The following is a 25,373-nucleotide window of genomic DNA, read 5'->3' on the forward strand; positions in this document are numbered from 1 at the left end:
AGTCTTCCCAGCTGTAAGTGAGACAGTCTTCCCAGCTGTAAGGGACCCAGTCTTCCCAGCTGTAAGGGACCCAGTCTTCCCAGCTGTAAGGGACCCAGGCTTCCCAGCTGTAAGGGACCCAGTCTTCCCAGCTGTAAGGGACCCAGTCTTCCCAGCTGTAAGGGACCCAGGCTTCCCAGCTGTAAGGGACCCAGGCTTCCCAGCTGTAAGGGACCCAGGCTTCCCAGCTGTAAGGGACCCAGTCTTCCCAGCTGTAAGTAACCCAGGCTTCCCAGCTGTAAGTGAGACAGGCTTCCCAGCTGTAAGTGACCCAGGCTTCCCAGCTGTAAAGAAGTGTGGGGATGCAGACGGCTTGATAGACGGAGACGTTGGTGTGGAGGGGGAGATCCCTGTTTTGGAAGACCCTGTGTCTGAGTTTCCCGAAGGCAACTGATGCTTGATCTTATTTTGAATTTCGAGGTCGATGCTGCAGTCCTATGAGAGGATGCTGCCCATGTTTTTGATGGACGGAACTATTGCCAGTGATGTGTTCATTGGTGAAGACCGGCATGGTGGGTGGAGGGCTGGATCGCCATTGGCAGACCCTCTGTCTTGGTGGTGTTGATAGACAATCCCATCCTGCTATAGACCCTCACAGCCGCTACAAGGACAGACTGAAGGTCTTCCGGAGTGTGGGCCATGAGAGCACAGTCCTCAGCATACTGCAGCACAACAACCCGCTCCGTGCTGTCCTCAAGCTCCTTGTGGAGAAGCTGGGTGACACATAGAAGGAAGATGTTAAAGAGTACCGGTGCCAGGAAGTGGTTTTGGTGGGTCAGCCCACCTCATCAGGATTTGGTTTTGGTGCTCAGCCCACCTCATTAGGATCTGGTTTTGGTGCTCAGCTCACCTCATCAGGATCTGGTTTTGGTGGGTCAGCCCACCTCATCAGGATTTGGTTTTGGTGCTCAGCTCACCTCATCAGGATCTGGTTTTGGTGGGTCAGCCCACCTCATCAGGATTTGGTTTTGGTGGGTCAGCCCCCCTCATCAGGATCTGGTTTTGGTGGGTCAGCCCCCCTCATCAGGATCTGGTTTTGGTGCTCCAGCCCACCTCATCAGGGTCTGGTTTTGGTGGTTTAGCCCCCTTCATCAGGATCTGGTTTTGGTGCTCCAGCCCACCTCATTAGGATCTGGTTTTGGTGGTCAGCCCACCTCATTAGGATCTGGTTTTGGTGGTCAGCCCACCTCATCAGGATCTGGTTTTGGTGCTCCAGCCCACCTCATCAGGATCTGGTTTTGGTGGTCAGCCCCCCTCATCAGGATCTGGTTTTGGTGGGTCAAGAGAGTCAGACCATCAGCTGTTTTCATGGGGGTGATGGAGTGACTTCCTGATGAGGTGGGCTCACCACCAAAACCACTTCCTTGCTTTGCCATAGATAGCTTTAGCTGAGTTGTAGAAATTGATGTACGCCATTGCTTGCGGAGGGTAGCAGATGTGGGTCTGTTAAGAGTAGCCCTGTGCCCTTTGTGCATATTGTCCAGTTAGGCTGTGATGGTGTCAGAGTTCGTGTTAGTGACAATGAGATCATGTTCAGCACATGTTCATGCCGATCATGTTCATGCCGTTCTCATTGACCTGGCCAACACCATGCCTTCCCAGCACTCCACTCCACATCCTGTTGTTCTTTCCCACCCTAGCGTTGTAGTCACCCAGCCATTCCTGGGGATGTGGTGAAGGGCCTCATCTAGTGACTGGTAGATCAGTCCTTGGCCTCATTTTCAGATAGTAACGCTGCCCCCCCCCCCAACACACACACACACACACACACACACACACACACACACACACACACACACACACACACACACACACATTCACACTCACACACACTTACAGGTTATTCATGAAGGTCTGTGTGCTGTGACGTTACCACTGTTACTATAACATTGTTTTAGTCTTAGTTAGCACCAACTCTCTCTTCTCCCCCTCACTAACCCTCTCTCCTCATCTCCCTCTCTCCTCCCCACTCACTAACCCTCTCTCCTCCTCTCTCCCTCTCTCCTCCCCACTCACTAACCCTCTCTCCTCCTCTCTCCCTCTCTTCTCCCCACTCACTAACCCTCTCTCCTCTCCCTCTCTTCTCCCCCTCACTAACCCTCTCTCCCTCTCTTCTCCCCCCTCACTAACCCTCTCTCTTCTCCCCCCTCACTAACCCTCTCTCCTCTCTCCCTCTCTTCTCCCCTCACTAACCCTCTCTCCTCCTCTCTCCCTCTGTTCTCCCCCCTCACTAACCCTCTCTCCTCATCTCCCTCTCTCCTCCCCACTCACTAACCCTCTCTCCTACTGTCTCCCTCTCTTCTCCCCCCTCACTAACCCTCTCTCCTCCTTTCTCCCTCTCTTCTCCCCCCTCACTAACCCTGTCTCCTCCTCTCTCCCTCTCTTCTCCCCCCTCACAAACCCTCTCTCTCCTCTCTTCTCCCCCCTCACTAACAATCTCTCCTCTCCCTCTCTTCTCCCCCTCACTAACCCTCTCTCCTACTGTCTCCCTCTCTTCTCCCCCTCACTAACCCTCTCTCCTCCTCTCTCCCTCTCTTCTCCCCCCTCACTAACCCTCTCTCCTCCTTTCTCCCTCTCTTCTCCCCCCTCACTAACCCTCTCTCCTCCTCTCTCCCTCTCTTCTCCCCCCTCACTAACCCTCTCTCCCTCTCTTCTCCCCCTCACTAACCCTCTCCTCCTCTCTCCCTCTCTTCTCCCCACTCACTAACCCTCTCTCCTCCTCTCTCCCTCTCTTCTCCCCACTCACTAACCCTCTCTCCTCCTCTCTCCCTCTGTTCTCCCCCCTCACTAACCCTTTCTCTCCTCTCTCCCTCTCTCCTCCCCCCTCACTAACCCTCTCTCCTCCTCTCTCCCTCTCTTCTCCCCCCTCACTAACCCTCTCTCCTCCTCGCTCCCTCTCTTCTCCCCCTCACTAACCGTCTCTCCTCCTCGCTCCCTCTCTTCTCCCCCTCACTAACCGTCTCTCCTCCTCTCTCCCTCTCTTCTCCCCCTCACTAACCGTCTCTCCTCCTCTCTCCCTCTCTTCTCCCCTCTCACTAACCCTCTCTCCTCTCTCCCTCTCTTCTCCCCCTCACTAACCCTTTCTCTCCTCTCTCCCTCTCTTCTCCCCACTCATTAACCCTCTCTCCTCTCTCCCTCTCTTCTCCCCACTCACTAACCCTTTCTCTCCTCTCTCCCTCTCTTCTCCCCCCTCACTAACCCTTTCTCCCTCTTTTCACTCTTTCAGCCATCTGACAGACAAGTCCTCCGGGTGGGACACTCCGTCCGGTCGGGGGGGTGGAGGGGATGGTTCCCACGGTAACGGGAGCGGGTCCCACGGTAACGGGAGCGGGTCCCACGGTAACGGGAGCGGGTCCAACATTCCATCGCTGTTGTCAATGGCGACGAGGAGTCACATGGACATAACCACGCCCCCTCTGCCTCAAGTCAGCGATGAGGTGTTGAGAGTAGCAGAACACAGACACCGCAGAGGACTGATGTATCCAGAGATATACCACATACTGACCAAGGTAACACAGAGGACTGATGTATCCACAGATATACCACATACTGACCAAGGTAACACAGAGGACTGATGTATCCACAGATATACCACATACTGACCAAGGTAACACAGAGGACTGATGTATCCACAGATATACCACATACTGACCAAGGTAACACAGAGGACTGATGTATCCACAGATATACCACATTCTGACCAAGGTAACACAGAGGACTGATGTATCCACAGATATACCACATACTGACCAAGGCAACACAGAGGACTGATGTATCCACAGATATACCACATACTGACCAAGGTAACACAGAGGACTGATGTATCCACAGATATACCACATACTGACCAAGGTAACAAAGAGGACTGATGTATCCACAGATATACCACATACTGACCAAGGTAACACAGAGGACTGATGTATCCACAGATATACCACATACTGACCAAGGTAACAGACACAGAGGACTGATGTATCCAGAGATATACCACATACTGACCAAGGTAACACAGAGGACTGATGTATCCACAGATATACCACATACTGACCAAGGTAACACAGAGGACTGATGTATCCAGAGATATACCACATACTGACCAAGGTAACACAGAGGACTGATGTATCCACAGATATATCACATACTGACCAAGGTAACACAGAGGACTGATGTATCCACAGATATACCACATACTGACCAAGGTAACACAGAGGACTGATGTATCCACAGATATACCACATACTGACCAAGGTAACACAGAGGACTGATGTATCCACAGAAATACCACATACTGACCAAGGTAACACAGAGGACTGATGTATCCACAGATATACCACATACTGACCAATTTAACACAGAGGACTGATGATCTTTTTCCACATTTTGTTACGTTACAGCTTCCCTCATCAATCTATACACCATTTTTATTTTACCTTTATTTAACTAGGCAAGTCAGTTAAAAACAACTTCTTATTTTCAATGACGGCCTAGGAACAGTGGGTTACCCGCCTTGTTGAGGGGCAGAACGACAGATTTTTACCTTGCCAGCTCGGGGATTCTATCTTGCAACCTTTCAGTTACTAGTCCAACGCTCTAACCACTAGGCTACCCGCCCATCAATACCCCATAACGACAAAGCAAAAACAGGTTTTTAGACATTTTTGCAGATGTATATAAAAAAGAAATTATGAAATATACATTTACATAAGTATTCAGACCCTTTACTCATCTTTGGCAGCGATTTACAGCATTGAGTCTTCTTGGGTATGACTCTACAAGCTTGGCACACCCTTATTTGGGGAATTTCTCCCATTCTTCTCTGCAGATCCTCTCAAGCTCTGTCAGGTTGGATGGGGAGCGTCGCTGCACAGCTATTTTCAGGTCTCTCCAGACATGTTCGATCGGGTTCAAGTCTGGGCTCTTTTCTGTCTGTTCTGTCTGGATTGTGTGGACTAGCTCTGAATTCCACCATGTCTCTTTCCAGGACGATGAATTTATCCCTCATAATTATGGAGGAGCAGTGCAGTTGTGGGACCTGGGTGTGTTCAGTGCTGGGGGGGGGACTATCCTCGTCTGCAGGACAGATTGAAGAGGAGTGTTCAGTGCTGGGGGGGACTAACCTCGTCTGCAGGACAGATTGAAGAGGTGTGATCAGTGCTGGGGGGGGACTATCCTCGTCTGCAGGACAGATTGAAGAGGTGTGATCAGTGCTGGGGGGGACTATCCTCGTCTACAGATTGAAGAGGTGTGATCAGTGCTGGGGGGGGACTATCCTCGTGTGCAGGACAGATTGAAGAGGTGTGTTCAATGCTGGGGGGGGACTATCCTCATCTACAGGACAGATTGAAGATGTGTGATCAGTGCTGGGGGGGACTATCCTCGTCTACAGATTGAAGAGGTGTGTTCAGTGCTGGGGGGACTATCCTCGTCTACAGATTGAAGAGGTGTGATCAGTGCTGGGGGGGGGACTATCCTCGTCTACAGGACAGATTGAAGTGCTGGGGGGGGAATATCCTCGTCTACAGATTGAAGAGGTGTGTTCAGTGCTGGGGGGGGACTATCCCCGTCTACAGATTGAAGAGGTGTGATCAGTGCTGGGGGGGACTATCCTCGTCTGCAGGACAAATTGAAGAGGTGTGTTCAGTGCTGGCGGGGACTATCCTCGTCTGCAGGACAGATTGAAGAGGTGTGATCAGTGCTGGGGGGGGACTATCCTCGTCTACAGATTGAAGAGGTGTGTTCAGTGCTGGGGGGGACTATCCTCGTCTACAGGACAGATTGAAGAGGTGATCAGTGCTGGGGGGGACTATCCTCGTCTACAGATTGAAGAGGTGTGATCAGTGCCTGGGGGGGGACTATCCTCGTCTACAGATTGAAGAGGTGTGTTCAGTGCTGGGGAGGGACTATCCTCGTCTACAGGACAGATTGAAGAGGTGTGTTCAGTGCTGGGGGGGGACTATCCTCGTCTACAGATTGAAGAGGTGTGATCAGTGCTGGGGGGGACTACCCTCGTCTGCAGGACAGATTGAAGAGGTGTGATCAGTGCTGGGGGGGGACTATCCACTTCTGCAGATTGAAGAGGTGTGATCAGTGCTGGAGGGGACTATCCTCGTCTACAGATTGAAGAGGTGTGATCAGTGCTTGGGGGGACTTTCCTCGTCTACAGGACAGATTGAAGAGGTGTGATCAGTGCTGGGGGGGACTATCCTCGTCTGCAGGACAGATTGAAGAGGTGTGATCAGTGCTGGGGGGGACTATCCTTGTCTGCAGGACAGATTGAAGAGGTGTGATCATTGCTGGGGGGGACTACTATAGATTGAAGAGGGGTGTTCAGTGCTGGGGGGGACTATCCTTGTCTACAGGACAGATTGAAGAGGTGTGATCAGTGCTGGGGGGGACTATCCTCGTCTACAGATTGAAGAGGTGTGATCAGTGCTGGGGGGGACTATCCTCGTCTACAGATTGAAGAGGTGTGATCAGTGCTGGAGGGGGACTATCCTCGTCTACAGATTGAAGAGGTGTGTTCAGTGCTGGGGGGGACTATCCTCGTCTACAGGACAGATTGAAGAGGTGTGTTCAGTGCTGGGGGGGACTATCCTCGTCTACAGATTGAAGAGGTGTGATCAGTGCCTGGGGGGGGACTATCCTCGTCTACAGATTGAAGAGGTGTGTTCAGTGCTGGGGAGGGACTATCCTCGTCTACAGGACAGATTGAAGAGGTGTGATCAGTGCTGGGCGGGACTATCCTCGTCTACAGATTGAAGAGGTGTGATCAGTGCTGGGGGGGACTATCCTCGTCTACAGATTGAAGAGGTGTGATCAGTGCTGGGGGGGGACTATCCTCGTCTACAGATTGAAGAGGTGTGATGAGTGCTGGGGGGGACTATCCTCGTCTACAGATTGAAGAGGTGTGATCAGTGCTGGGTGGGGACTATCCTCGTCTACAGATTGAAGAGGTGTGTTCAGTGCTGGGGGGGACTATCCTCGTCTACAGGACAGATTGAAGAGGTGTGTTCAGTGCTGGGGGGGACTATCCTCGTCTACAGATTGAAGAGGTGTGATCAGTGCCTGGGGGGGGACTATCCTCGTCTACAGATTGAAGAGGTGTGTTCAGTGCTGGGGAGGGACTATCCTCGTCTACAGGACAGATTGAAGAGGTGTGATCAGTGCTGGGCGGGACTATCCTCGTCTACAGATTGAAGAGGTGTGATCAGTGCTGGGGGGGGACTACCCTCGTCTGCAGGACAGATTGAAGAGGTGTGATCAGTGCTGGGGGGGACTATCCTCATCTACAGATTGAAGAGGTGTGATCAGTGCTGGGTGGGGACTATCCTCGTCTACAGATTGAAGAGGTGTGTTCAGTGCTGGGGGGGACTATCCTCGTCTACAGGACAGATTGAAGAGGTGTGATCAGTGCTGGGGGGGACTATCCTCGTCTACAGGACAGATTGAAGAGGTGTGATCAGTGCTGGGGGGGACTTTCCTCGTCTACAGGACAGATTGAAGAGGTGTGATCAGTGCTGGGGGGGACTTTCCTCGTCTACAGGACAGATTGAAGAGGTGTGATCAGTGCTGGGGGGGCACTATCCTTGTCTACAGGACAGTTTGAAGAGGTGTGTTCAGTGCTGGGGGGGACTATCCTCGTCTGCAGGACAGATTGAAGAGGTGTGATCAGTGCTGGGGGGGACTATCCTTGTCTGCAGGACAGATTGAAGAGGTGTGATCATTGCTGGGGGGGACTACTATAGATTGAAGAGGTGTGTTCAGTGCTGGGGGGGACTATCCTCGTCTACAGGACAGATTGAAGAGGTGTGATCAGTGCTGGGGGGGACTATCCTCGTATACAGATTGAAGAGGTGTGATCAGTGCTGGGGGGACTATCCTCGTCTACAGATTGAAGAGGTGTGATGAGTGCTGGGGGGGACTATCCTCGTCTACAGATTGAAGAGGTGTGATGAGTGCTGGGTGGGGACTATCCTCGTCTACAGATTGAAGAGGTGTGATCAGTGCTGGGGGGGGACTATCCTCATCTACAGATTGAATAGGTGTGATCAGTGCTGGGGGGGACTATCCTCGTCTACAGATTGAAGGGGTGTGTTCAGTGCTGGGGGGGACTATCCTCGTCTACAGGACAGATTGAAGAGGTGTGATCAGTGCTGGGTGGGGACTATCCTCGTCTACAGATTGAAGAGGTGTGATCAGTGCTGGGGGGGACTATCCTCGTCTACAGGACAGATTGAAGATGTGTGATCAGTGCTGGGGGGGACTATCCTCATCTACAGACTGAAGAGGTGTGATCAGTGCTGGGGGGGACTATCCTCGTCTACAGACTGAAGAGGTGTGATCAGTGCTGGGGGGGGGACTATCCTCGTCTGCAGGACAGATTGAAGAGGTGTGTTCAGTGCTGGGGGGGGGACTATCCTCGTCTATAGATTGAAGAGGTGTGATCAGTGCTGGGGGGGGACTATCCTCGTCTACAGGACAGATTGAAGAGGTGTGATCAGTGCTGGGGGGGACTATCCTCGTCTACAGGACAGATTGAAGAGGTGTGTTCAGTGCTGGGGGGGACTATCCTCGTCTACAGGACAGATTGAAGATGTGTGTTCAGTGCTGGGGGGGACTATCCTCGTCTACAGATTGAAGAGGTGTGATCAGTGCTGGGGGGGGACTATCCTCGTCTACAGATTGAAGAGGTGTGATGAGTGCTGGGGGGGACTATCCTCGTCTACAGATTGAAGAGGTGTGTTCAGTGCTGGGGGGGACTATCCTCGTCAACAGGACAGATTGAAGAGGTGTGATCAGTGCTGGGGGGGACTATCCTCGTCTACAGGACAGATTGAAGAGGTGTGTTCAGTGCTGGGGGGGACTATCCTCGTCTACAGATTGAAGAGGTGTGATCAGTGCTGGGGGGGCCTATCCTCGTCTACAAATTGAAGAGGTGTGATCTGTGCTGGGGGGAATATCCTCGTCTACAGATTGAAGAGGTGTGATCAGTGCTGGTGGGGGACTATCCTCGTCTACAGATTGAAGAGGTGTGTTCAGTGCTGCGGGGGACTATCCTCGTCTACAGGACAGATTGAAGAGGTGATCAGTGCTGGGGGGGACTATCCTCGTCTACAGATTGAAGAGGTGTGATCAGTGCCTGGGGGGGGACTATCCTCGTCTACAGATTGAAGAGGTGTGATCAGTGCTGGGGGGGACTATCCTCGTCTGCAGGACAGATTGAAGAGGTGTGTTCAGTGCTGGGGAGGGACTATCCTCGTCTACAGGACAGATTGAAGAGGTGTGATCAGTGCTGGGCGGGACTATCCTCGTCTACAGATTGAAGAGGTGTGTTCAGTGCTGGGGGGGACTATCCTCGTCTACAGATTGAAGAGGTGTGATCAGTGCTGGGGGGGGACTACCCTCGTCTGCAGGACAGATTGAAGAGGTGTGATCAGTGCTGGGGGGGACTATCCTTGTCTGCAGGACAGATTGAAGAGGTGTGATCATTGCTGGGGGGGACTACTATAGATTGAAGAGGGGTGTTCAGTGCTGGGGGGGACTATCCTCGTCTACAGGACAGATTGAAGAGGTGTGATCAGTGCTGGGGGGGACTATCCTCGTCTACAGATTGAAGAGGTGTGATCAGTGCTGTGGGGGACTATCCTCGTCTACAGATTGAAGAGGTGTGTTCAGTGCTGGGGGGGACTATCCTCGTCTACAGATTGAAGAGGTGTGATCAGTGCCTGGGGGGGGACTATCCTCGTCTACAGATTGAAGAGCTGTGATCAGTGCTGGGGGGGACTATCCTCGTCTACAGATTGAAGAGGTGTGATCAGTGCTGGGGGGGGACTATCCTCGTCTACAGATTGAAGAGGTGTGATGAGTGCTGGGGGGGACTATCCTCGTCTACAGATTGAAGAGGTGTGTTCAGTGCTGGGGGGGACTATCCTCGTCAACAGGACAGATTGAAGAGGTGTGATCAGTGCTGGGGGGGACTATCCTCGTCTACAGGACAGATTGAAGATGTGTGTTCAGTGCTGGGGGGGGACTATCCTCGTCTACAGATTGAAGAGGTGTGATCAGTGCTGGGGGGGACCTATCCTCGTCTACAAATTGAAGAGGTGTGATCTGTGCTGGGGGGAATATCCTCGTCTACAGATTGAAGAGGTGTGATCAGTGCTGGTGGTGGACTATCCTCATCTACAGATTGAAGAGGTGTGTTCAGTGCTGGGGGGGACTATCCTCGTCTACAGGACAGATTGAAGAGGTGATCAGTGCTGGGGGGGACTATCCTCGTCTACAGATTGAAGAGGTGTGATCAGTGCCTGGGGGGGGACTATCCTCGTCTACAGATTGAAGAGCTGTGATCAGTGCTGGGGGGGACTATCCTCGTCTACAGATTGAAGAGGTGTGATCAGTGCTGGGGGGGACTATCCTCGTCTACAGATTGAAGAGGTGTGATCAGTGCTGGGGGGGGACTATCCTCGTCTACAGATTGAAGAGGTGTGATGAGTGCTGGGGGGGACTATCCTCGTCTACAGATTGAAGAGGTGTGTTCAGTGCTGGGGGGGACTATCCTCGTCAACAGGACAGATTGAAGAGGTGTGATCAGTGCTGGGGGGGACTATCCTCGTCTACAGGACAGATTGAAGAGGTGTTTTCTGTGCTGGGGGGGACTATCCTCGTCTACAGATTGAAGAGGTGTGATCAGTGCCTGGGGGGGGACTATCCTCGTCTACAGATTGAAGAGGTGTGATCAGTGCTGGGGGGGACTATCCTCGTCTGCAGGACAGATTGAAGAGGTGTGATCAGTGCTTGGCGGGACTATCCTTGTCTACAGATTGAAGAGGTGTGATCAGTGCTGGAGTGGACTATCCTCGTCTACAGATTGAAGAGGTGTGTTCAGTGCTGGGGGGGACTATCCTCGTCTACAGGCCAGATTGAAGAGGTGTGATCAGTGCTGGGGGGGACTATCCTCGTCTACAGATTGAAGAGGTGTGATCAGTGCCTGGGGGGGGACTATCCTCGTCTACAGATTGAAGAGGTGTGATCAGTGCTGGGGGGGACTATCCTCGTCTGCAGGACAGATTGAAGAGGTGTGTTCAGTGCTGGGGAGGGACTATCCTCGTCTACAGGACAGATTGAAGAGGTGTGATCAGTGCTGGGCGGGACTATCCTCGTCTACAGATTGAAGAGGTGTGTTCAGTGCTGGGGGGGACTATCCTCGTCTACAGATTGAAGAGGTGTGATCAGTGCTGGGGGGGGACTACCCTCGTCTGCAGGACAGATTGAAGAGGTGTGATCAGTGCTGGGGGGGACTATCCTTGTCTGCAGGACAGATTGAAGAGGTGTGATCATTGCTGGGGGGGACTACTATAGATTGAAGAGGGGTGTTCAGTGCTGGGGGGGACTATCCTCGTCTACAGGACAGATTGAAGAGGTGTGATCAGTGCTGGGGGGGACTATCCTCGTCTACAGATTGAAGAGGTGTGATCAGTGCTGTGGGGGACTATCCTCGTCTACAGATTGAAGAGGTGTGTTCAGTGCTGGGGGGGACTATCCTCGTCTACAGATTGAAGAGGTGTGATCAGTGCTGGGGGGGACTATCCTCGTCTACAGATTGAAGAGGTGTGATCAGTGCCTGGGGGGGGACTATCCTCGTCTACAGATTGAAGAGCTGTGATCAGTGCTGGGGGGGACTATCCTCGTCTACAGATTGAAGAGGTGTGATCAGTGCTGGGGGGGGACTATCCTCGTCTACAGATTGAAGAGGTGTGATGAGTGCTGGGGGGGGACTATCCTCGTCTACAGATTGAAGAGGTGTGTTCAGTGCTGGGGGGGACTATCCTCGTCAACAGGACAGATTGAAGAGGTGTGATCAGTGCTGGGGGGGACTATCCTCGTCTACAGGACAGATTGAAGAGGTGTGTTCAGTGCTGGGGGGGGACTATCCTCGTCTACAGATTGAAGAGGTGTGATCAGTGCTGGGGGGGACCTATCCTCGTCTACAAATTGAAGAGGTGTGATCTGTGCTGGGGGGAATATCCTCGTCTACAGATTGAAGAGGTGTGATCAGTGCTGGTGGGGGACTATCCTCATCTACAGATTGAAGAGGTGTGTTCAGTGCTGGGGGGGACTATCCTCGTCTACAGGACAGATTGAAGAGGTGATCAGTGCTGGGGGGGACTATCCTCGTCTACAGATTGAAGAGGTGTGATCAGTGCCTGGGGGGGGACTATCCTCGTCTACAGATTGAAGAGCTGTGATCAGTGCTGGGGGGGACTATCCTCGTCTACAGATTGAAGAGGTGTGATCAGTGCTGGGGGGGACTATCCTCGTCTACAGATTGAAGAGGTGTGATCAGTGCTGGGGGGGGACTATCCTCGTCTACAGATTGAAGAGGTGTGATCAGTGCTGGGGGGGACTATCCTCGTCTACAGATTGAAGAGGTGTGTTCAGTGCTGGGGGGGACTATCCTCGTCAACAGGACAGATTGAAGAGGTGTGATCAGTGCTGGGGGGGACTATCCTCGTCTACAGGACAGATTGAAGAGGTGTGTTCTGTGCTGGGGGGGACTATCCTCGTCTACAGATTGAAGAGGTGTGATCAGTGCCTGGGGGGGGACTATCCTCGTCTACAGATTGAAGAGGTGTGATCAGTGCTGGGGGGGACTATCCTCGTCTGCAGGACAGATTGAAGAGGTGTGATCAGTGCTTGGCGGGACTATCCTCGTCTACAGATTGAAGAGGTGTGATCAGTGCTGGAGTGGACTATCCTCGTCTACAGATTGAAGAGGTGTGATCAGTGCTGGGGGGGACTTTCCTCGTCTACAGGACAGATTGAAGAGGTGTGATCAGTGCTGGGGGGGCACTATCCTTGTCTACAGGACAGTTTGAAGAGGTGTGTTCAGTGCTGGGGGGGACTATCCTCGTCTGCAGGACAGATTGAAGAGGTGTGATCATTGCTGGGGGGGACTACTATAGATTGAAGAGGTGTGTTCAGTGCTGGGGGGGACTATCCTCGTCTACAGGCCAGATTGAAGAGGTGTGATCAGTGCTGGGGGGGACTATCCTCGTCTACAGATTGAAGAGGTGTGATCAGTGCTGGGGGGGACTATCCTCGTCTACAGATTGAAGAGGTGTGATCAGTGCTGGGTGGGACTATCCTCGTCTACAGTTTGAAGAGGTGTGTTCAGTGCTGGGGGGGACTATCCTCGTCTACAGGACAGATTGAACAGGTGTGATCAGTGCTGGGGGGGACTATCCTCGTCTACAGGACAGATTGAAGAGGTGTGTTCAGTGCTGGGGGGGACTATCCTCGTCTACAGATTGAAGAGGTGTGATCAGTGCTGGGGGGGACTATCCTCGTCTGCAGGACAGATTGAAGAGGTGTGTTCAGTGCTGGGGAGAGACTATCCTCGTCTACAGGACAGATTGAAGAGGTGTGATCAGTGCTTGGCGGGACTATCCTCGTCTACAGATTGAAGAGGTGTGTTCAGTGCTGGGGGGGACTATCCTCGTCTACAGATTGAAGAGGTGTGATCAGTGCCTGGGGGGGGACTATCCTCGTCTACAGATTGAAGAGGTGTGATCAGTGCTGGGGGGGACTATCCTCGTCTGCAGGACAGATTGAAGAGGTGTGTTCAGTGCTGGGGAGGGACTATCCTCGTCTACAGGACAGATTGAAGAGGTGTGATCAGTGCTTGGCGGGACTATCCTCGTCTACAGATTGAAGAGGTGTGATCAGTGCTGGAGGGGACTATCCTCGTCTACAGATTGAAGAGGTGTGATCAGTGCTGGGGGGGACTTTCCTCGTCTACAGGACAGATTGAAGAGGTGTGATCAGTGCTGGGGGGGCACTATCCTTGTCTACAGGACAGTTTGAAGAGGTGTGTTCAGTGCTGGGGGGGACTATCCTCGTCTGCAGGACAGATTGAAGAGGTGTGTTCAGTGCTGGGGGGGACTATCCTCGTCTACAGGCCAGATTGAAGAGGTGTGATCAGTGCTGGGGGGGACTATCCTCGTCTACAGATTGAAGAGGTGTGATCAGTGCTGGGGGGGACTATCCTCGTCTACAGATTGAAGAGGTGTGATCAGTGCTGGGTGGGACTATCCTCGTCTACAGTTTGAAGAGGTGTGTTCAGTGCTGGGGGGGACTATCCTCGTCTACAGGACAGATTGAACAGGTGTGATCAGTGCTGGGGGGGACTATCCTCGTCTACAGGACAGATTGAAGAGGTGTGTTCATTGCTGGGGGGGACTATCCTCGTCTACAGATTGAAGAGGTGTGATCAGTGCTGGGGGGACTATCCTCATCTACAGATTGAAGAGGTGTGATCAGTGCTGGGGGGGACTATCCTCATCTACAGATTGAAGAGGTGTGATCAGTGCTGGGGGGGACTATCCTCATCTACAGATTGAAGAGGTGTGATCAGTGCTGGGGGGGGACTATCCTCGTCTACAGATTGAAGAGGTGTGATCAGTCCTGGGGGGGACTATCCTCGTCTACAGGACAGATTGAAGAGGTGTGATCAGTGCTGGGTGGGGACTATCCTCGTCTACAGATTGAAGAGGTGTGATCAGTGCTGGGGGGGACTATCCTCGTCTACAGGACAGATTGAAGAGGTGTGATCAGTGCTGGGGGGGACTATCCTCGTCTACAGATTGAAGAGGTGTGATCAGTGCTGGGGGGGACTATCCTCGTCTACAGATTGAAGAGGTGTGATCAGTGCTGGGGGGGACTATCCTCGTCTACAGATTGAAGAGGTGTGTTCAGTGCTGGGGGGGACTATCCTCGTCTCAGACAGATTGAAGAGGTGTGATCAGTGCTGGGGGGGACTATCCTCGTCTACAGATTGAAGAGGTGTGATCAGTGCTGGGGGGGACTATCCTCGTCTACAGATTGAAGAGGTGTGATCAGTGCTGGGGGGGACTATCCTCGTCTACAGGACAGATTGAAGAGGTGTGATCAGTGCTGGGGGGGACTATCCTCGTCTACAGATTGAAGAGGTGTGATCAGTGCTGGGGGGGACTATCCTCGTCTACAGATTGAAGAGGTGTGATCAGTGCTGGGGGGGACTATCCTCGTCTACAGATTGAAGAGGTGTGATCAGTGCTGGGGGGGGACTATCCTCGTCTACAGATTGAAGAGGTGTGATCAGTGCTGGGGGGGACTATCCTCGTCTACAGGACAGATTGAAGAGGTGTGTTCAGTGCTGGGGGGGACTATCCTCGTCTACAGATTGAAGAGGTGTGATCAGTGCTGGGGGGGACTATCCTCGTCCGGACAGATTGAAGAGGTGTGTTCAGTGCTGGGGGGGACTATCCTCGTCTACAGGACAGATTGAAGAGGTGTGTTCAGTGCTGGGGGGGACTATCCTCGTCTACAGATTGAAGAGGTGTGATCAGTGCTCGGGGGGGACTATCCTCGTCTACAGATTGAAGAGGTGTGATCAGTGCTGGGGGGGACTATCCTCGTCTACAGATTGAAGAGGTGTGTTCAGTGCTGGGGGGGACTATCCTCGTCTACAGGACAGATTGAAGAGGTGTGATCAGTGCTGGGGGGGACTATCCTCGTCTACAGATTGAAGAGGTGTGATCAGTGCTGGGGGGGACTATCCTCGTCTACAGATTGAAGAGGTGTGATCAGTGCTGGGGGGGACTATCCTCGTCTGCAGGACAGATTGAAGAGGTGTGATCAGTGCTGGGGGGGACTATCCTCGTCTACAGGACAGATTGAAGAGGTGTGATCAGTGCTGGGCGGGACTATCCTCGTCTACAGATTGAAGAGGTGTGATCAGTGCTGGGGGGGACTATCCTCGTCTACAGATTGAAGAGGTGTGATCAGTGCTGGGGGGGACTTTCCTCGTCTACAGGACAGATTGAAGAGGTGTGATCAGTGCTGGGGGGGCACTATCCTTGTCTACAGGACAGTTTGAAGAGGTGTGTTCAGTGCTGGGGGGGACTATCCTCGTCTGCAGGACAGATTGAAGAGGTGTGATCATTGCTGGGGGGGACTACTATAGATTGAAGAGGTGTGTTCAGTGCTGGGGGGGACTATCCTCGTCTACAGGACAGATTGAAGAGGTGTGATCAGTGCTGGGGGGGACTATCCTCGTCTACAGATTGAAGAGGTGTGATCAGTGCTGGGGGGGACTATCCTCGTCTACAGATTGAAGAGGTGTGATCAGTGCTGGGGGGGACTATCCTCGTCTACAGATTGAAGAGGTGTGATCAGTGCTGGGGGGGACTATCCTCGTCTACAGATTGAAGAGGTGTGTTCAGTGCTGGGGGGGACTATCCTCGTCTACAGGACAGATTGAAGAGGTGTGTTCAGTGCTGGGGGGGACTATCCTCGTCTACAGGACAGATTGAAGAGGTGTGTTCAGTGCTGGGGGGGACTATCCTCGTCTACAGATTGAAGAGGTGTGATCAGTGCTGGGGGGGACTATCCTCGTCTACAGATTGAAGAGGTGTGATCAGTGCTGGGGGGGACTATCCTCGTCTGCAGGACAGATTGAAGAGGTGTGTTCAGTGCTGGGGGGGACTATCCTCGTCTACAGGACAGATTGAAGAGGTGTGATCAGTGCTGGGGGGGACTATCCTCGTCTACAGATTGAAGAGGTGTGATCAGTGCTGGGGGGGACTATCCTCGTCTACAGATTGAAGAGGTGTGATCAGTGCTGGGGGGGACTATCCTCGTCTACAGATTGAAGAGGTGTGTTCAGTGCTGGGGGGGACTATCCTCGTCTACAGGACAGATTGAAGAGGTGTGATCAGTGCTGGGGGGGACTATCCTCGTCTACAGATTGAAGAGGTGTGATCAGTGCTGGGGGGGACTATCCTCGTCTACAGGACAGATTGAAGAGGTGTGATCAGTGCTGGGGGGGGACTATCCTCGTCTACAGATTGAAGAGGTGTGATCAGTGCTGGGGGGGACTATCCTCGTCTACAGATTGAAGAGGTGTGATCAGTGCTGGGGGGGGACTATCCTCGTCTGCAGGACAGATTGAAGAGGTGTGTTCAGTGCTGGGGGGGGACTATCCTCGTCTACAGATTGAAGAGGTGTGATCAGTGCTGGGGGGGACTATCCTCGTCTGCAGGACAGATTGAAGAGGTGTGATCAGTGCTGGGGGGGACTATCCTCGTCTACAGATTGAAGAGGTGTGATCAGTGCTGGGGGGGACTATCCTCGTCTACAGATTGAAGAGGTGTGATCAGTGCTGGGGGGGACTATCCTCGTCTACAGATTGAAGAGGTGTGATCAGTGCTGGGGGGGGACTATCCTCGTCTACAGATTGAAGAGGTGTGATCAGTGCTGGGGGGGACTATCCTCGTCTACAGGACAGATTGAAGAGGTGTGATCAGTGCTGGGGGGGACTATCCTCGTCTACAGATTGAAGAGGTGTGATCAGTGCTGGGGGGCTATCCTCGTCTACAGGACAGCTTGAAGAGGTGTGATCAGTGCTGGGTGGGACTATCCTCGTCTACAGATTGAAGAGGTGTGATCAGTGCTGGGGGGGACTATCCTCGTCTACAGGACAGATTGAAGAGGTGTGTTCAGTGCTGGGGGGGCTATCCTCGTCTACAGATTGAAGATGTGTGATCAGTGCTGGTGGGGCTATCATCGTCTACAGATTGAAGAGGTGTGATCAGTGTTGGTGGGGCTATCATCGTCTACAGATTGAAGAGGTGTGATCAGTGCTGGGGGGGACTATCCTCGTCTACAGATTGAAGAGGTGTGATCAGTGCTGGGGGGGACTATCCTCGTCTACAGATTGAATAGGTGTGGTCAGTGCTGTGGGGGGGACTATCCTCGTCTGCAGATTGAAGAGGTGTGATCAGTGCTGGGGGGGACTATCCTCGTCTACAGATTGAAGAGGTGTGATCAGTGCTGGGGGGGACTATCCTCGTCTACAGATTGAAGAGGTGTGATCAGTGCTGGGGGGGACTATCCTCGTCTACAGATTGAAGAGGTGTGTTCAGTGCTGGGGGGGACTATCCTCGTCTACAGGACAGATTGAAGAGGTGTGTTCAGTGCTGGGGGGGACTATCCTCGTCTACAGGACAGATTGAAGAGGTGTGATCAGTGCTGGGGGGGACTATCCTCGTCTACAGATTGAAGAGGTGTGATCAGTGCTGGGGGGGACTATCCTCGTCTGCAGGACAGATTGAAGAGGTGTGTTCAGTGCTGGGGAGGGACTATCCTCGTCTACAGGACAGATTGAAGAGGTGTGATCAGTGCTGGGGGGGACTATCCTCGTCTACAGATTGAAGAGGTGTGATCAGTGCTGGGGGGGACTATCCTCGTCTACAGATTGAAGAGGTGTGATCAGTGCTGGGGGGGACTATCCTCGTCTACAGATTGAAGAGGTGTGATCAGTGCTGGGGGGGACTATCCTCGTCTACAGGACAGATTGAAGAGGTGTGATCAGTGCTGGGGGGGACTATCCTCGTCTACAGATTGAAGAGGTGTGTTCAGTGCTGGGGGGGACTATCCTCGTCTACAGGACAGATTGAAGAGGTGTGATCAGTGCTGGGGGGGGACTATCCTCGTCTACAGATTGAAGAGGTGTGATCAGTGCTGGGGGGGACTATCCTCGTCTACAGATTGAAGAGGTGTGATCAGTGCTGGGGGGGACTATCCTCGTCTGCAGGACAGATTGAAGAGGTGTGATCAGTGCTGGGGGGGACTATCCTCGTCTACAGATTGAAGAGGTGTGATCAGTGCTGGGGGGGACTATCCTCGTCTGCAGGACAGATTGAAGAGGTGTGTTCAGTGCTGGGGGGGACTATCCTCGTCTACAGGACAGATTGAAGAGGTGTGATCAGTGCTGGGGGGGACTATCCTCGTCTACAGATTGAAGAGGTGTGATCAGTGCTGGGGGGGACTATCCTCGTCTACAGATTGAAGAGGTGTGATCAGTGCTGGGGGGGACTATCCTCGTCTACAGATTGAAGAGGTGTGATCAGTGCTGGGGGGGACTATCCTCGTCTACAGATTGAAGAGGTGTGATCAGTGCTGGGGGGGACTATCCTCGTCTACAGGACAGATTGAAGAGGTGTGATCAGTGCTGGGGGGGACTATCCTCGTCTACAGATTGAAGAGGTGTGATCAGTGCTGGGGGGGACTATCCTCGTCTACAGATTGAAGAGGTGTGATCAGTGCTGGGGGGGACTATCCTCGTCTACAGATTGAAGAGGTGTGATCAGTGCTGGGGGGGACTATCCTCGTCTACAGGACAGATTGAAGAGGTGTGATCAGTGCTGGGGGGGACTATCCTCGTCTACAGATTGAAGAGGTGTGATCAGTGCTGGGGGGGACTATCCTCGTCTACAGATTGAAGAGGTGTGATCAGTGCTGGGGGGGACTATCCTCGTCTACAGATTGAAGAGGTGTGTTCAGTGCTGGGGGGGACTATCCTCGTCTACAGGACAGATTGAAGAGGTGTGTTCAGTGCTGGGGGGGACTATCCTCGTCTACAGGACAGATTGAAGAGGTGTGATCAGTGCTGGGGGGGACTATCCTCGTCTACAGATTGAAGAGGTGTGATCAGTGCTGGGGGGGACTATCCTCGTCTACAGATTGAAGAGGTGTGATCAGTGCTGGGGGGGACTATCCTCGTCTACAGATTGAAGAGGTGTGATCAGTGCTGGGGGGGACTATCCTCGTCTACAGGACAGATTGAAGAGGTGTGATCAGTGCTGGGGGGGACTATCCTCGTCTACAGATTGAAGAGGTGTGATCAGTGCTGGGGGGGACTATCCTCGTCTACAGATTGAAGAGGTGTGATCAGTGCTGGGGGGGACTATCCTCGTCTACAGATTGAAGAGGTGTGATCAGTGCTGGGGGGGGACTATCCTCGTCTACAGATTGAAGAGGTGTGATCAGTGCTGGGGGGGACTATCCTCGTCTACAGGACAGATTGAAGAGGTGTGATCAGTGCTGGGGGGGACTATCCTCGTCTACAGATTGAAGAGGTGTGATCAGTGCTGGGGGGGACTATCCTCGTCTACAGGACAGATTGAAGAGGTGTGATCAGTGCTGGGGGGGACTATCCTCGTCTACAGATTGAAGAGGTGTGATCAGTGCTGGGGGGGGACTATCCTCGTCTGCAGGACAGATTGAAGAGGTGTGTTCAGTGCTGGGGGGGGACTATCCTCGTCTACAGATTGAAGAGGTGTGATCAGTGCTGGGGGGGACTATCCTCGTCTACAGGACAGATTGAAGAGGTGTGATCAGTGCTGGGGGGGACTATCCTCGTCTACAGGACAGATTGAAGAGGTGTGTTCAGTGCTGGGGGGGACTATCCTCGTCTACAGGACAGATTGAAGAGGTGTGATCAGTGCTGGGGGGGACTATCCTCGTCTACAGATTGAAGAGGTGTGATCAGTGCTGGGGGGGGACTATCCTCGTCTACAGATTGAAGAGGTGTGATCAGTGCTGGGGGGGACTATCCTCGTCTACAGATTGAAGAGGTGTGATCAGTGCTGGGGGGGACTATCCTCGTCTACAGATTGAAGAGGTGTGATCAGTGCTGGGGGGGACTATCCTCGTCTACAGGACAGATTGAAGAGGTGTGATCAGTGCTGGGGGGGACTATCCTCGTCTACAGGACAGATTGAAGAGGTGTGATCAGTGCTGGGGGGGACTATCCTCGTCTGACAGATTGAAGAGGTGTGATCAGTGCTGGGGGGGACTATCCTCGTCTACAGATTGAAGAGGTGTGATCAGTGCTGGGGGGGACTATCCTCGTCTACAGGACAGATTGAAGAGGTGTGATCAGTGCTGGGGGGGACTATCCTCGTCTACAGATTGAAGAGGTGTGATCAGTGCTGGGGGGGACTATCCTCGTCTACAGATTGAAGAGGTGTGATCAGTGCTGGGGGGGACTATCCTCGTCTACAGGACAGATTGAAGAGGTGTGATCAGTGCTGGGGGGGACTATCCTCGTCTACAGATTGAAGAGGTGTGATCAGTGCTGGGGGGGACTATCCTCGTCTACAGATTGAAGAGGTGTGATCAGTGCTGGGGGGGACTATCCTCGTCTACAGATTGAAGAGGTGTGATCAGTGCTGGGGGGGGACTATCCTCGTCTACAGGACAGATTGAAGAGGTGTGATCAGTGCTGGGGGGGACTATCCTCGTCTACAGATTGAAGAGGTGTGATCAGTGCTGGGGGGGACTATCCTCGTCTACAGGACAGATTGAAGAGGTGTGATCAGTGCTGGGGGGGACTATCCTCGTCTACAGATTGAAGAGGTGTGATCAGTGCTGGGGGGGACTATCCTCGTCTCAGGACAGATTGAAGAGGTGTGATCAGTGCTGGGGGGGGACTATCCTCGTCTACAGATTGAAGAGGTGTGATCAGTGCTGGGGGGGACTATCCTCGTCTCAGGACAGATTGAAGAGGTGTGATCAGTGCTGGGGGGGACTATCCTCGTCTACAGGACAGATTGAAGAGGTGTGTTCAGTGCTGGGGGGGACTATCCTCGTCTACAGGACAGATTGAAGAGGTGTGTTCAGTGCTGGGGGGGGACTATCCTCGTCTACAGGACAGATTGAAGAGGTGTGATCAGTGCTGGGGGGGACTATCCTCGTCTACAGATTGAAGAGGTGTGATCAGTGCTGGGGGGGACTATCCTCGTCTACAGATTGAAGAGGTGTGATCAGTGCTGGGGGGGACTATCCTCGTCTACAGATTGAAGAGGTGTGATCAGTGCTGGGGGGGACTATCCTCGTCTACAGGACAGATTGAAGAGGTGTGATCAGTGCTGGGGGGGACTATCCTCGTCTACAGGACAGATTGAAGAGGTGTGATCAGTGCTGGGGGGGACTATCCTCGTCTGCAGGACAGATTGAAGAGGTGTGATCAGTGCTGGGGGGGACTATCCTCGTCTACAGATTGAAGAGGTGTGTTCAGTGCTGGGGGGGACTATCCTCGTCTACAGGACAGATTGAAGAGGTGTGATCAGTGCTGGGGGGGACTATCCTCGTCTACAGATTGAAGAGGTGTGATCAGTGCTGGGGGGGACTATCCTCGTCTACAGATTGAAGAGGTGTGATCAGTGCTGGGGGGGACTATCCTCGTCTACAGGACAGATTGAAGAGGTGTGATCAGTGCTGGGGGGGACTATCCTCGTCTACAGATTGAAGAGGTGTGATCAGTGCTGGGGGGGACTATCCTCGTCTACAGATTGAAGAGGTGTGATCAGTGCTGGGGGGGACTATCCTCGTCTACAGATTGAAGAGGTGTGATCAGTGCTGGGGGGGACTATCCTCGTCTACAGATTGAAGAGGTGTGATCAGTGCTGGGGGGGACTATCCTCGTCTACAGGACAGATTGAAGAGGTGTGATCAGTGCTGGGGGGGACTATCCTCGTCTACAGGACAGATTGAAGAGGTGTGATCAGTGCTGGGGGGGACTATCCTCGTCTACAGATTGAAGAGGTGTGATCAGTGCTGGGGGGGACTATCCTCGTCTACAGGACAGATTGAAGAGGTGTGATCAGTGCTGGGGGGGACTATCCTCGTCTACAGATTGAAGAGGTGTGATCAGTGCTGGGGGGGACTATCCTCGTCTACAGATTGAAGAGGTGTGATCAGTGCTGGGGGGGACTATCCTCGTCTACAGGACAGATTGAAGAGGTGTGATCAGTGCTGGGGGGGACTATCCTCGTCTACAGATTGAAGAGGTGTGATCAGTGCTGGGGGGGACTATCCTCGTCTACAGATTGAAGAGGTGTGATCAGTGCTGGGGGGGACTATCCTCGTCTACAGATTGAAGAGGTGTGATCAGTGCTGGGGGGGACTATCCTCGTCTACAGATTGAAGAGGTGTGATCAGTGCTGGGGGGGACTATCCTCGTCTACAGGACAGATTGAAGAGGTGTGATCAGTGCTGGGGGGGACTATCCTCGTCTACAGGACAGATTGAAGAGGTGTGTTCAGTGCTGGGGGGGGACTATCCTCGTCTACAGATTGAAGAGGTGTGATCAGTGCTGGGGGGGACTATCCTCGTCTACAGGACAGATTGAAGAGGTGTGATCAGTGCTGGGGGGGACTATCCTCGTCTACAGGACAGATTGAAGAGGTGTGTTCAGTGCTGGGGGGGACTATCCTCGTCTACAGGACAGATTGAAGATGTGTGTTCAGTGCTGGGGGGGGACTATCCTCGTCTACAGATTGAAGAGGTGTGATCAGTGCTGGGGGGGGCCTATCCTCGTCTACAAATTGAAGAGGTGTGATCTGTGCTGGGGGGAATATCCTCGTCTACAGATTGAAGAGGTGTGATCAGTGCTGGTGGGGGACTATCCTCGTCTACAGATTGAAGAGGTGTGTTCAGTGCTGGGGGGGACTATCCTCGTCTACAGGACAGATTGAAGAGGTGTGATCAGTGCTGGGGGGGACTATCCTCGTCTACAGATTGAAGAGGTGTGATCAGTGCCTGGGGGGGGACTATCCTCGTCTACAGATTGAAGAGGTGTGATCAGTGCTGGGGGGGACTATCCTCGTCTGCAGGACAGATTGAAGAGGTGTGTTCAGTGCTGGGGAGGGACTATCCTCGTCTACAGGACAGATTGAAGAGGTGTGATCAGTGCTGGGCGGGACTATCCTCGTCTACAGATTGAAGAGGTGTGATCAGTGCTGGGGGGGACTATCCTCGTCTACAGATTGAAGAGGTGTGATCAGTGCTGGGGGGGGACTATCCTCGTCTGCAGGACAGATTGAAGAGGTGTGATCAGTGCTGGGGGGGACTATCCTCGTCTACAGGACAGTTGAAGAGGTGTGATCAGTGCTGGGGGGGACTATCCTCGTCTGCAGGACAGATTGAAGAGGTGTGATCAGTGCTGGGGGGGACTATCCTCGTCTGCAGGACAGATTGAAGAGGTGTGATCAGTGCTGGGGGGGACTATCCTCGTCTACAGATTGAAGAGGTGTGATCAGTGCTGGGGGGGACTATCCTCGTCTACAGGACAGATTGAAGAGGTGTGATCAGTGCTGGGGGGGACTATCCTCGTCTACAGATTGAAGAGGTGTGATCAGTGCTGGGGGGGACTATCCTCGTCTACAGGACAGATTGAAGAGGTGTGTTCAGTGCTGGGGGGGACTATCCTCGTCTACAGGACAGATTGAAGAGGTGTGATCAGTGCTGGGGGGGACTATCCTCGTCTACAGATTGAAGAGGTGTGATCAGTGCTGGGGGGGACTATCCTCGTCTACAGATTGAAGAGGTGTGATCAGTGCTGGGGGGGACTATCCTCGTCTACAGATTGAAGAGGTGTGATCAGTGCTGGGGGGGACTATCCTCGTCTACAGGACAGATTGAAGAGGTGTGATCAGTGCTGGGGGGGACTATCCTCGTCTACAGATTGAAGAGGTGTGTCAGTGCTGGGGGGCTATCCTCGTCTACAGATTGAAGAGGTGTGATCAGTGCTGGGGGGGACTATCCTCGTCTACAGATTGAAGAGGTGTGATCAGTGCTGGGGGGGACTATCCTCGTCTACAGATTGAAGAGGTGTGATCAGTGCTGGGGGGGACTATCCTCGTCTACAGGACAGATTGAAGAGGTGTGATCAGTGCTGGGGGGGACTATCCTCGTCTACAGATTGAAGAGGTGTGATCAGTGCTGGGGGGGACTATCCTCGTCTACAGATTGAAGAGGTGTGATCAGTGCTGGGGGGGACTATCCTCGTCTACAGATTGAAGAGGTGTGATCAGTGCTGGGGGGGACTATCCTCGTCTACAGATTGAAGAGGTGTGATCAGTGCTGGGGGGGACTATCCTCGTCTACAGGACAGATTGAAGAGGTGTGATCAGTGCTGGGGGGGACTATCCTCGTCTACAGATTGAAGAGGTGTGATCAGTGCTGGGGGGGACTATCCTCGTCTACAGGACAGATTGAAGAGGTGTGATCAGTGCTGGGGGGGACTATCCTCGTCTACAGATTGAAGAGGTGTGATCAGTGCTGGGGGGGACTATCCTCGTCTCAGGACAGATTGAAGAGGTGTGATCAGTGCTGGGGGGGACTATCCTCGTCTACAGGACAGATTGAAGAGGTGTGTTCAGTGCTGGGGGGGACTATCCTCGTCTACAGGACAGATTGAAGAGGTGTGATCAGTGCTGGGGGGGACTATCCTCGTCTACAGATTGAAGAGGTGTGATCAGTGCTGGGGGGGACTATCCTCGTCTACAGATTGAAGAGGTGTGATCAGTGCTGGGGGGGACTATCCTCGTCTACAGATTGAAGAGGTGTGATCAGTGCTGGGGGGGACTATCCTCGTCTACAGATTGAAGAGGTGTGTTCAGTGCTGGGGGGGACTATCCTCGTCTACAGGACAGATTGAAGAGGTG

At 53.1% G+C, this 25,373-nt stretch overlaps 1 protein-coding gene and 1 long non-coding RNA gene across 6 annotated transcripts in view; both read left to right on the forward strand.

Annotated features, from left to right (window-relative positions):
- The window catches only part of LOC106566332 (constitutive coactivator of PPAR-gamma-like protein 2), a 174,111-nt gene that overhangs the window by 93,652 nt on the left and 55,086 nt on the right, over positions 1–25,373 (forward strand). For both annotated transcript variants that reach the window (XM_045692805.2, XM_045692806.2), the window contains exon 8: positions 3,266–3,548. In XM_045692805.2, coding sequence (XP_045548761.2) covers positions 3,266–3,548 — 283 coding nt within the window. The remainder of the gene's footprint in view (positions 1–3,265; positions 3,549–25,373) is intronic.
- On the forward strand, positions 7,945–18,925 carry LOC145860018 (uncharacterized). Of its 4 annotated transcripts, XR_014379955.1 has the most exons (5): positions 7,945–8,776; positions 8,881–9,068; positions 9,267–10,571; positions 11,118–14,786; positions 15,320–18,925. It is a non-coding gene; the product is annotated as an uncharacterized LOC145860018 (long non-coding RNA). The 4 variants fall into 4 exon arrangements; XR_014379954.1 differs by lacking the exon at positions 7,945–8,776 and having other exon boundaries at positions 8,783–9,068; XR_014379956.1 differs by lacking the exons at positions 7,945–8,776; positions 8,881–9,068 and adding an exon at positions 9,075–9,214.

This window comes from Salmo salar, chromosome 13 (assembly GCF_965601325.2).
Source record: "Salmo salar chromosome 13, fSalSal1, whole genome shotgun sequence".
Lineage (NCBI taxonomy): Eukaryota > Metazoa > Chordata > Actinopteri > Salmoniformes > Salmonidae > Salmo > Salmo salar.